Source organism: Neopsephotus bourkii, unplaced genomic scaffold, assembly GCF_033783945.1.
Source record: "Neopsephotus bourkii isolate Nb327-2 ecotype Australia unplaced genomic scaffold, CSIRO-AGI_Nbou_v1 NB_1292, whole genome shotgun sequence".
Taxonomy (NCBI): Eukaryota; Metazoa; Chordata; class Aves; order Psittaciformes; family Psittacidae; genus Neopsephotus; species Neopsephotus bourkii.
The window spans coordinates 1382514-1395553 of record NW_026901776.1 but is presented as its reverse complement, the minus strand read 5'-3'; the positions used below and the strand labels follow the sequence as shown (position 1 = coordinate 1395553).

Here is a 13040-nt window from a genome sequence, read left to right as displayed (position 1 = left end):
TAAGGTTTCGAAAAGCATACTTTATTTAATAGGCACATCATTGCTTTAATAGCACTGGGCTGCACAGCTCACGTCACCATTTGTAAATGGCTTTGTTTGATTACATTGCATTTCCTCAGTGTCGGTAGGATTCAAGTAAAAAAGTTACTGCTTTTATTTCTCTGTCGTTTCTCAAGATGGAAAAACAAAAAAACAGTAAACAACTAGCACACAGGAGCATAACACAGACAGAACTGCCTGCGATCCCGGAGAAGTCAAGACAAACTGAAACTTGAGTACTGAACAGTTAAAGCTGCAAGACAACCACACTACATTTGCTCAGATGGGATTTTGCATTATGCAGGATAAAGATGAATGTTGCCCACTAATAAAACAAGGGGCTGGCTTTATCATACTGAGAAACAAAAACCATCCAACACAAGACAAAAATGAGGGTTTCAAAACAAAAAGCTCACATGAAATTAGCTTCCGTATTATTTCAGATTATAAAAGTTGTACTCCCTCAGATGTAAAAGTTAAAGGCCTTAAAGAAAATTACTGCTTACAGAACTCTAAACCTGCAATTTAATCAGCTTTCTCCCCTATATTACAACTGTTTGTGATAAGATAAAACCATCATTAAGAGACAAAAGCGTAGCATTCTGGATTATTTTTGCAATTAAGTAGTTTACTTGGTTGCTATATGTCTTCCCTGAAAAAATGCATTTTACTATTTTATTAAATTCCACCAATAGAAGCATACAAAATCAGAAATCAATAGAGGAAAATAATATTGCTCTACAAAAGAAAAAAGTATGACTTCTAATATACTTTCATGAACATTGTAAAAGAAGCGCATATGGCATTGGAACCTTTTGAAAACGGAGAAATATTTTGTGAGTTTCAATACTTCTAGGTTTTACATTCTGTTTTCTGAAAGGGTATTTCCAAAGTTAATAGCTTGTAATATTTTTATATATTTTTTCTATCACTGTATGGGACAGACAACCTAAAATCAACAATGCAGAAATCTAGCATGCTGCACACTTGAATATACACTAGTTACTTTAGTTACTAGCACTTTACACTGACAGTACCTACTGTATTTGTAAAACTCATTTTTAAATCAGCTTGTCGAAGCTTTTGAGAAGCAATCTGGGCAACAAGGTGGGTATTTTTAGTGTCTACCATGAAGATGGTCAATTACAGATTCAGAGGTCGCTCTCTCCATACAGTGCTGATGAAAATGAAGTGTAATCCAGAGCCCCAGGAACAGAACCCGGGCCAGTGTATGGAGGCATTCTCTTGATGCAGTATTGAGCTTGCTCAGGAGGCAGCTCTCGGCGTAACTCATCTGCCAGGATATAAGGCTGGGAAGGGGGAAAGGATTGACAAATTCAGAATGTATTTTTCAGACACAAAATATTTTCTATATCTGTGACTATTAAGCTTGGACATCTTGGCTGTTTCTCTGAGACCAATATCTTCCTCAGTAAATTCCATCCCTGATGTTGAGTTGAAGGGGAATATCCTACCAGCAAACTGATTAGATCAAAATCCAGTCTCAGGCTATGTGTCTAAGTGTTAGCTGCCAAGCAGTGTGCAGCCATGGGTAAACTGCTACTGATAACAGCTCATCCATCCATGGATAGCTAGTATCTCCAAAGCGCACTGCTGTCCCTTCCACAGCAACAGGACAGGCACATTTTCAGTTAGATCCTGTTAGTTTTTAGGTCCTAATATATTTGCAATAAAGATGCATTATTGCTCTTAATTGCTTGTATTTATGATATGAAGGATACCCTCCTGTTAAGAGACTTGACATTATTTAGAAAAGCAATGTAAAGAAAACCATTTTTTCCTGAGACCCTGACTTTCAGCTTCCACATGAATTCCTACTAAAAGCGTGTCTGGAATTCAGAATGTGATCTGCAGTAACTGGGATCACAAAATCAATGCAAACAGCCAAAAGGAGAAAATCAATAGAGAGAGCTTGGGCAATTAGGGCTGCTGTGATCTCTTTTTTCTCCATAGCACAGAATTGGTTTCCTGGCAGCACTGTTTATGGCCCTGACTCTTTCAGAAGCTCTTGTGTTGCCATTATCCTCCCTTTCATCTTCATACACCACTCATTCACCAGTGGATCTGGCTGTGGGAAGGAAAGTGTGCCAAATTCAAAGCTTCCTCCATGAACTCAGTGACTAGAGGAGGCCTCCTTCTCCTCCTGCTCCTCCTAGGATAGGGGTGCACCACACTGCATCACCCTGTTGAATGAGCTGTCAGGTTGCAACATGGTTCACAACTAGGTGTAGTCTTGTGCAACTGACCCTGGCTATGTTCCAGAGAGCCAGACTCCACACTGAAACATCCAGACAGCAGCACAAAAGGCAGAATGATTTCCCCTCTAATCAAGGCTGTTGTGTGGAAACAACCTGACGTACAGTTTATCCGTTATACAGACAAACTGCCTAAGTCTTGTCTAAGATGTCCGATTGTATGTTGCCTCTTTGTGATATGAGGGTACACAGACAAAGTCTTGAATTCTGCACCTATGTCAGCTAAGAGTCTTGGTTCCAAACAAGAAGAAAAGGCAAAGGCTTTCTCTGAAGTCTTACAAACTGAAAATAAAGCTTCACTCTTACTAAAAGGCTTGTGTAAGACTTTCATCAAAGAAGAGCTAAATAGGAGAGCTATTGAATATTCCCGGACAGCAGCATGATGACTGACCTTGTCTGAAGCCAGGATTCTGAAGGAAGCTATCACTTGCTCAGCCGTGTCTGTGTCTGCCGTTTCTCTGGTCATGAAGTCAATGAAGGACTGGAAAGTGACAGTTCCTTGCCCATTGGGGTCAACCAAAGACATGATTCGGGCAAACTCTGCTTCACCCTTTCACAGAATCCAAAACAAGAAAAAAAGTGGTCACCATAACATCAGTCACCAACAGCCTGTGTCTCTCATGAACCAGAAGGGACCAGTGGTTACCAAGTCTTTAAAGCATCTTCCTGACTTAGGAACATAAATGTCAGTGAAATCTGAGATCTTGAATTTGCACCCCTCTTTTGTAAAAAGGATTCAGTGCTTTTAAAAAATGCACTCCTTCTACTAAATACGAAGTATGTACCTTTCAATTAACTTTCTGTAACTTCTCCCCCTCCCAGCCTCCCTCAGTGCCCTTTTAGCTTGTTTTAACACTGAATTTTCCACCCATCCTAAATCCATTGTAATTTAAGTACCAGAAAGGGAGGTGAAACGGTAGCCTGAGAATCAGTGTACTTACTTCTTGGTTCAGTGTGTCTACAAGGGAAACAATTCGGAAAATTTCATGCCAAATATAGGACAGATTAACTAAGGCTAATCCTTTTTTTTCCACTAAAAATGGTGCATTTGGGGGTGAAATTTTAGAATAAATAAGTGAAGGAAAGAAAATGCAAGCCCAAAGATAGCTTAGGAGAATTAAATGGCATCAAACTCATTCTTCCTCATGCAGTTTAAAAAGTAGAAAATAAAACAAAACAAAAAATCAGTAACTAACTGTTAATTTCAACTTTTAAAGTTTCCTTAATTCAAAGAACAGTGCAGTGAACCACAGAATATGGTTTTCAAGTGCCTAATTTTACTTTTAATTTTCTTTTTTCACCATTTGGAAATAGAGAAAAGGCAAACAAGAATCTCTAAAGTGTCAATTACATTGTTAGTAATATGCCAATTACAAATAAGCTTTAGTGCCACTCTGTTAATGTTATAAACTGTAAGCAGAATCATTTGCCATTGTTTCTTAAAATTCATACCAAATCATAACCCATTGAAATTAAGCAAGCTCTGAAATCATCGTGGTCCATCAATCCATTCTTCCTCTATTGACCAAAATAACATAAGGAATATAGAAGAGAAGGTTTGAAGAATCCAGTTTCCAGAGAGATGACGAGTTTAGACCATTGGTACATTTGATCCAGTGTATGAACATATTCATTGATATTGCCCAAGCAGGTCACCGGAATCATCATCAGTTTTAAAGGAGGAAGAAGTAACTAACATATTACACACAAGAAACAGACGTTTTCACCACAAAAAAAGTAACATCAGGAAAGGTCAGGGAGAGATAAAGGATAAAAGGAGGTGAAGAAGACAAAAATACAGAGAACACAACCAGAGAAGACAAAGAGAAGGGCAATGAGAAAAGTTTGTTACTAAACTAGTCAAATTCAGGAGATGCTCAAGCTGCCTCCCTAATGTGAAATGTCTTTGAAAGGTTCTACATGGGATGCTGTAGTGGCTTCAAGTATAGTTAAAAACGGTCTGAAAATAGTGTGTCACTGACTGTTTCAAATACTCCACTCCAAGGCTAAGGTAGGTACATTATGAGAGATGTCTGCTGACATACAGGAAGTAAGTAAAGGGATTTTTCTTCTGACTGCAAGACCTGGACTACAGCACACAGATGTGCACAGTGGCTCAAAGGATGAGACTTACAGGACTTGGAAGGAGAACAGTAGATGACCTTGTACAAAAGGAGTTTGCTCATTTTCCAGGCAATATCGTATCTGTGGCACTCCTGACTCAAAGCTGAGTAAACATTAAATGTATTATAGGTAGAAAGTAAATAAATGTTTCCTCTATGTTGTGATATAATGTAGCTGTTAGGGGAGAATTGTTTGTTTCATCCTAAATCAGGACATAGCAATAGAAAGCTTGTATAGAGCCTGAGGAAAAGAAAAAATAGCAAAAGTCCGAGTGTAAGAAGTGCAGGAGCTCCTCGAGTTACCTAGTAGATTCCAAATAAGCCATCTCAAACCAAGTGAAAGAAACAACCTGAAAGATCTTTGAAAAATGCATAGAAAAATTCAGCTCCAAGTGATGCTGACAGTCCATCTAATCCAGTTGTCTTCCCAGAGACAGAATCTTTTCAAAGCATTATGACCAGTACATTGGAATTTAAACCCACTATCTCTTTGGCTATTATCTGATCTATCTGCAAACAGAACAATATTGGTTTCCTCTACCTGCAGGTCATTTCCAACCTGGCCTAGACTGATGAGGCAGGCTTTAAATTCATCAGAATGCAGATTGTCAGATTCATCCTAGCATCCCATCACAGGTCATGCATTTGGGAAGGTGAAAGGAAAGAAAGAAAAACCACAGATCAGGTTAGTTGGTTAGTAAAGAGCATTCTACATATTGCAATGAATTACCTAAAAAGGATACAACTTTTGCAATTTCGTGATGTAGGTTTTTTCTTAGTAGAAGAGGGTCTTTACTTCAACTACAGATCCTTACTTCAGCTACAGGTCCTTTTTAAACATTTTTGCTGACAAAGCACCTTTATTCCACCAAACTGCCATTTGCTTCCTTCAGTTTCTGTTGTCATATAGTGTATGCGAGATGCAGTAAAAAGATCACTGAATCTGAGCAAAACCTTTTTTTCCCACCGATAATATTACTTTACAACAGAGTGTGCATATCTCAAAAGACAGTAGTACAAAATGAATTTGCAACTGGCATAATGTATTTTCAATTATCTGTCTTCTTTAATAACCTATACATAAATTTTTGCTTAAAAACTGACTTTCAAAAAGTCCCATTGACTTCCAGGTTAAATGGCTTCTAGTAACACCACATCAAACTGGATCATTGCTTTGAACCAATATTATTTTCCATCTGGCAGGTCAAGAAACCCACATTAATGTCTTAAAAACAGACTGGCTCATAGTTTTCTTTCTGTCCATACCAAATGTGTTCTATCAGTGGTGTACTTCAAACTGAGTTAACCTGAATACAATTAAAGAGATGTTCTAAGATGAAATATTACCCTTATTGATTTTATAGACTGGCAGATTGGAGAAGATCCAAGGTTTTCTGTCTGCTTCATATTTGCCTCCTAAATGAATAATCTATTTTTTTAATTTCTATATAGTTATGCACAACTAAAATTATATGAGTTTTAACAAATGCACTGGGTTAATTTAACATAGGATAAAATGGTGCTTTATAAAGTTAGCAACACCATGCATTTTTGACATATCTTGCTGTTATTATGTTGACTCACTCTGCATCAACCTCCACCAGCTCCATAAAGGAAAGATGAAGAATAACAACAGGAGGTCACTGATGAGAGATAAAGCAAAGCTGCAAAACTGAAGCAGCATTTAGTTAAAAGCCATCAAAGTGAAACTTTTTTTCCTTTAATGTTTCCATTTTATAAGATAATTCCTGCTATAAATCATTCTGAATATGATGAACTAGGCTGACTTGAAACTAAAATACCATCCTGGAAACAGGCAGAGACAGGTTGCACCAGGAGTGAAGTCAGCTCATTTAACCTTATTTCTAAAGCTGAAGATATACTGGGTGACCTTACCTATCAGGTGTTGGTAGAAGACTTAGCTACTTGACTATCCCAGCTCAGTATGTGCATGAGCCCCCTAACCAGGCACACATGGCAGCGGTAGTTGTGCAACAGATATCAAAAGGCAGATGGGAGTAAGAAATGCCAGCAGTTCTACCAAGAAGCCATTTTCTTTAGGAGAGGAGAGCAATAATTCTGCTGGAGCTCACAACCATCATCTGGTTAAGTTAGACTCCCCAGTGAGGATCCAAGTAGCTGTGCCACATGCTACAGCAGGTTTTCACATTCCCATAGTTATTTTTTCTAATCTGCATCATGTATGTCCTGAAAAGGGATCTTTGCAGTGCATCAGAGGTTCATGGGATACAATGGTATTTTGCAGTTAATGCATAGATCAAGTCCATGCAAGTGCTGTATCACTGGGAAATGTTTCTTTGTTTTTATTTTTATTGTTTTAGACCACAGAAATTAGCTTTTTTAAGCATATAAATAACTTTTCTTTGTTCATCCTTTCCTGCCAATAAAAAGTAAAACACTGAAATCTCCTTTCTTGTTTCATTATTAGTCTCCAGAAATCTTTTCCTTCCCTTTTGTGATTTATATGTGGCCTTCTTAAAAAAGCAAGCTTCTGTGCCCAAGTAATCCATTCTTAAATACATCCTCCAGGTTCCTGAATGCTAATTGACCTGCATACGCCTGATCATGTGATTCCTTTAATAGGGAGCTCTTGTTTTTCTGTTAGTAAAATACAGGGTGGCATGATGCTATCATTTGGCATGCAGAGCTCCTACTTAAAATCTGTAGTTTGCACAAAAATCAATAGTAGAATACATTAACAGCCATTAGGATATTACATGCGGAGCAGTTGCAGATATTTTGTCACATATTTTGCAATCTTATTAGAATGTACTAAATATACTGAATCTGAAAAAGGAATCCTTGCATAGAAAGACTTCAACATCAGTGACTGACAATGCATCTGCCTTGGTGTCCCAGTTTGTCTGCATCCCATTATTCAGTTTATGCACCATTTTGAACCCTTCTAAACTGCTTCTGTGATTCAGACATTGTGTCCCACTTTATTTCTCTATGCAGTCATGTTAAGGAAGGAAATAAAACCTGCATTGCTAAAGATGTATATTTATACCTACAACTAGACTGTGCCTGCAGGCACAGCCTCCAGCAAGGAGTAGCAGGTAAGCAGCAGCCTCCTCAGGAATATGAACCTCTGGGGTATCAGTGTGTGTACATGCCTGCCGGAAGCACGGAAACCTACAGGGCTGCCCCCATGACCCAAGGGAGATAGCATATTTACCACTTGTCTTTAACAAGGTAACTTGTTATGGTTTCTGTGCTAGCTCACTTCTGCTGGTGGATGCACTGAAAGAGGCACAACTTGTCCTGCCTGTGTAATTCTTATATGCTTGGTGCCCACTTACTGCAGTTTGAGAGTCAGAGGCATGTAGCCCCCTCAAAAACACTTGTATCCTAAATAGTTCTCTTCCAAATATTTAAGATGTAGAAGCCAGCTAAAACAATTCACCCAGTTATTTAGCTCTCTTTCAAAGGATTAAGAACTGCAGAATTAAGCCCCATAATGAATTGTGAATGGTAAGATTCTTATTTTTTATACATATTCTTCCTGGGGAGGAAGATAGCGATTCCTTCCTCAGATCTATAAGCAAAAGAAGTTGTTAGGTTTATGTCTACCAAAATACATTCTTTAAAATGGGGAAGGGAACTAGTCTGTGTATTAGTACTTTGCTCACATCCTCAACACGTACGAAGAGTCAGACATTAAATTATGTCTTACATTGGAGAAATACCACAGAAGTCAGAGCTGTAGAATGCATAAATGATTCTGTTGTGCTTAGGTATTTAAAGCCTGCTCCTCAGCGACAATATTCATTTTGGGGATCTTTTCCGGCTATTCATCACTGTGAATAGAGGTCCAATTCTTTCAGCATGTTTTTTTAAACCATGTCAGGCATTCAGAAATGCTGCTAAACACAACAAAACTTAGTACATACACTGCTAATTCTATCTGACATAGGAAGGATATAAAAATGAAAAACAAGTGTGCTTCTCTCAAACACACTTTGCCCAGTGTCTTCTCCTAGCCTGTGCAGATTGAGTCGCATCTGCCCATCAAACTACAGTGTAGTTTAATCAGTTTAAGTTTCTCTTTTATCAGTGTTTCTACTATATGTCTCCTGCAGAAAGCCTGGCTTGATGACTGAGTGGTTTTAGATCTTACCTTCTTCCTTTCTTTAATTGCATTAAGCTACTGAGAATGTAATTGCTGCAGTGTCGATGCAAAAATCCTTCTAGACCAATTTACCATGTTGGATGCTAAAGGAAGGAGTATACTAAAGGAGGCATATGCAAAATGGTTCTTTTCTTATCATGATCCTTCCAGGTCTCTTTTTTAAGTCTCTGGATTATATCTGTCATAAGGGAAGGTAAGGTCTGCATCTAAACTTGCAGTCCAGACCCAGGCTGTTGAGGCCATAGAAGTTGAGGAAGCATCTCCCACTTCTGACCCAGCCATTAAGGCTTCCTGCGACAGAAGCACACTGCCTGAAGCCATGACTCATTACAGGCAGAAGAAAGGAGGCAGCCAGGGTTAAGCAAGGATCTAGTAGCTGTTATGTTATGCATTATTGTCATAGCCCATCTCCAACCTGCCTGCAGCTGTGTGACACCAGCACCCTCTTCCAGGCCACACAACCTGCCTTGTTCTATTGTGTCCTTTGCTATTTCAAATTTTTACTGTATCTGCAAAGCCTAGAGGTCCATAACAATAACACTGGCTGTGTAGGATTTAGCTTCTCCCTTCAAAACCTTCCGAGGCACCAAAGATGCCTGTAATATCCCCTTAGCCACTGAACCAGCCTTGCCACAAGCGTGGCAGAGAACTCATCTATGAACTACAGACACATGGATGCTAGAAATGGCCATCTAGAGTAAGATATACTAGGATTCAGTCCTCATCTTTAGAGAGCTATCAAATCTTTGTGCAAAGTCCCTCATTTGCCTTGATAGGGTTAGGGTCTCCCAAATACTGTCCTGTAATTTGTCCAGGCCTGGTACTCTGTCTGCTGTTAATAACTCAAATTGCTCAGTTATCTGCTCCAGTGCATTGGGAAAGTCATTTAGTATCCTACTTCTTTCCACCCCAGCAAATTTATGTCTGCTTCTGTGATGTTATCTTCTGCTTCCTTAGAAAATACAAAAAGGGATTATGCTGCACTAGAATCACATTAAGATTTTCCATAACATCTGTTCCTGGTTCCTGTGTAGCTGACCTTCCTTATGCTTATGTGTTTCTTCAGAAAACAGAGGTTTGACAATTTTGATTTTCTTTCCAAATAATTAAGGATATTCTAAACAACATTTAGCAAATGATGACTGTCAGCATCCAATGCACATCAAGTAGAAGTCCAGGTATGGGTAACCATTTTGAGTAGATCTGTACAAACAGGACATCAGTGAAAAGAAAGCAGCATTTTGTTATAGCCTGAAATGATTTGAAGGATCTGACTCATGGGATTACAGAATAATCATAATTAGAGTTAGGGTTTAAGCACAGTCTGCTAACTTCAGGAATCTGTACTGGGAAAAAAGGCACAGCCTGGTGCTGTATTATGGTAATCTTCTGTCAGTATTATAAACGTGAATTTGGTTTTGAAGGTGGGTTCACATGAGCATGGAGCCAGCAAAGCTAACACATACACAGACTGTTCTCCAGATGGGAATGTTAGGTTGCTGTCTGCATGTATTTTGCTATTGTGTCAATTAGTAGCTCTCTTTTTAATCTTTTATCCATGAATACTGCATAACTTACAGAAGGAGTGAGTTGAGTTTCTTTAGTGTTTTCATTCCTACTTTTATTCAACCATGATTAGATTACCCAAAAAAAACCCCAACCTCGTATTTCCCACATGCAGCCAGAAAATAAAAAGGATTTTCCTTGACAGCTATCAGTGCCCCAATTATATTCCCTACAAACCTTTTCTAGGGGAAAATTGTGATTCAAAGAAAAAAACCTGTAATCCAGATTACAACTAAATTTAATGAGATGGAAGCCTCTGGAAAGTAGAACGTGCTGCACTGCCTTAAAATAAAGGGGCATGTTATATTCCAAACCACAGAAATTTATCCAGTTCTGCCTGTTATTTGAACTACCTATTAGCAGAACTGTATTTTTTCATTACCTTTAAAGAGTAGAAATTAATCTTTAATTTATCTGTACAATGCTGTGATTTCATAAGGCTGTCAATTCTTTGTTAACTGATGTCTTTTTGCTCTTTTAAAATAAAGACCATGAAACTACATTTGCAGTTTTTTAAAAGGCTTCCATTTGGAAGGAAAAGAAACTTGCTTTTGGGAACAATGCATGTTGTCAGTTGAGAAAAAGCAGGAGTACTGTACCCTGTCAAAATGATTGAATGATGCTCGGAAGTCATTCATTTGTTCCTGGGTGATACCCTTGGCATCTCTTGTGAGGATCTGAGTCTCAACCTCATTGATAGTTCGAGCAATGGTGGTAAGTAGGAGCTCCCATCCAACACGGATGTGCTATAAGAGAGAAAATACTAATTTATTAAAGGATCAAATATATTCTTCTGAGTATAAAAAGTAGAATAAGCAAAATATCAGCTCTAAGTGTTTATGATACCTTTTCCATACCACTATCTCTATATTATGATCAAAGATCATTAAAAATATAAATGGTCTTCATAAAAATATGTTTTCTAAATGGGTACTTCTTCACTAAAAGTAAAAATAAGTTAAAATAAAACAGGTCTTCTGAGATTATTAGAAAGTTTGCCAAAGACCATTGTCTGTTGCAGGCTCTTCAGATCAGAGAAGGTAGTTACATGACAGAAGAGGGCAGAATAAACTAACAAGTACAAAAGGGAGTAAATGGCTACCTCCATAGTATAGTTGGTGTGCTTGTTGTCAAACACCAGAGCTTCTTGTATAAGCTGATGATCTCCTTCCAGTTTGTCAATGTTGTGTTTATAATTAATGATATTGTGCTCATATTGCTTCAGCTGATTCATCTGGTCCTCCAAAGGCCCTGTCATTTCAATAGAGCTGCGGGCAATTTCCTGTCAAAAGAGACAAAGATACCCCCCACCCACAGTGTTTAAGCTTCAGATTTGCTAATTTGACCAATGTTCATAAAAATACATAATACTTTCATAGTAAGAGGCAATATTAATAAAACCTTCATACACTGAAGATGATAAACTTTACAGTAGAAAACATATTTCAAAATAAATGAGGCAGATTTATTTAAGGAATTAGTATTGGGACCCCAGTGATCCTGGTATCTTTCCTTAGCAGAAGCTAAGTAGTAATTGCTTAGTGATTGATTTTTTCAAAGATACATCTCCTGCTCACCATCAAGTTACCACTTGTACAAGCTTCCACAGTTCTAAAAACCAGTTTAACAGGTGCTAAGTACTTCAGAATCAAACAGCTGGTGAGCTATCATGGAGACTGCTGCTGACCTGCATACAAAGCAGAGACTGAAAATTATAAACCACTTTGTTCATCAACTTCTGTGTGAGGGTCTGAGACTCACCTCCATCTTGGTCTGGATCCATGGCCCAATAACATTGGCCTGAGCAGCAAACTGGCGACGCAGGCGCTCATTGGCATGCTGGCGGGCTAGTTCCTCCTGCAAGGATTGATCCCTCTGAGGCACCAGCTGCTTCACCTGTTAGAGTGGGAAAGCACTGAGCGTGAGTAGGCACAACTGAACAGTTGTGGAGCAAAACAAATGGAGCAAATAAGTCTACAGTTACTATTTTTTCTTATTAGTCTGAAGGCTGATAGCAGGACAAGCCAGAAACATGATCACTATTTTATTTACCAATTTTGTACTAACATAAGAAATTACTAACATGGTCTTAGCCTGACCAGAGAGAGCGACTGACATGGAAAAATAAATTCTCACCTCTGTCTGGATTTAAGTTCAACACAGTTACTCAACTCAGACTGCTATTACAGCAGTTACTTTGTTTTTCTTTTGAAACACAGGTTATTTTTCAGTCTCCAAGTGATAGTTCTAAGAAAAGTCAGTGCAAAACATTTTATCTGAGCACAGCCCTTACAATAGGATAACAGACACATTCTGTCCATCATATATATCTGAAGGTATCTAAGGCAGTGCAAATGCTTTTCTTTTTTTTTTTCTTTACGGCTTATCCTTCTGGATTGCCTGGGACATTCTGAATTTAGTCCTGATTGCTTGTTTTTTATAACCCATTGAAGGTGCGTTATTGTCTGTGTAAGTTTATGTATTTGGTAAACCCACACATTCTACACAATCATTTACCTTCAGCATATTATCTGTCTTGGTTACAAATGAAATAAAGTTTGTGTGATTGCTCTAGAAGCCTCTCTTTAATCCCTCCCCAGTAATTTTTTAAGATAATTGCTGATTTCAATCTAATTGGACAGGACATTAATGGTCCCAAAGATGCTAATTTTTTACATTTGTGCAAAGCAGCAGCGGGGTAGAGGAGACACACAAACTACTGTTTATACCAAGAGCATAATCATTTCCTGTTCTTTTGAGAGCACCCCCTGGCTAGCCACCACCTTTGCACTACCTCTAACTCATGCTTCTCTTGCCTGCCAAAAAGCCAAAAAGGACATAGGTAAGATTGAGTGATGGGAGGAAGGGATATTGTGGAGCAAG

General features: G+C 38.4%; 1 protein-coding gene across 4 annotated transcripts in view; it reads right to left on the bottom strand.

Annotated features, from left to right (window-relative positions):
* ACTN2 (actinin alpha 2) overlaps positions 1 to 13040 on the bottom strand; it is a 68081-nt gene continuing 55041 nt past the window's right edge. For 2 of the 4 annotated variants that reach the window (XM_061365720.1, XM_061365723.1), the window contains exons 16-21: positions 11919 to 12053; positions 11260 to 11439; positions 10757 to 10903; positions 3768 to 3833; positions 2707 to 2865; positions 1 to 1349 (exon numbers count right to left, since the gene is read on the bottom strand). In XM_061365720.1, the coding sequence (XP_061221704.1) occupies positions 1191 to 1349; positions 2707 to 2865; positions 3768 to 3833; positions 10757 to 10903; positions 11260 to 11439; positions 11919 to 12053 (846 nt within the window). In that variant the 3' untranslated portion in view covers positions 1 to 1190. Of the gene's footprint in view, positions 1350 to 2706; positions 2866 to 3767; positions 3834 to 4979; positions 5058 to 10756; positions 10904 to 11259; positions 11440 to 11918; positions 12054 to 13040 lie in introns of all 4 variants that reach the window. The other 2 variants (XM_061365722.1, XM_061365721.1) reach the window with 2 other exon arrangements.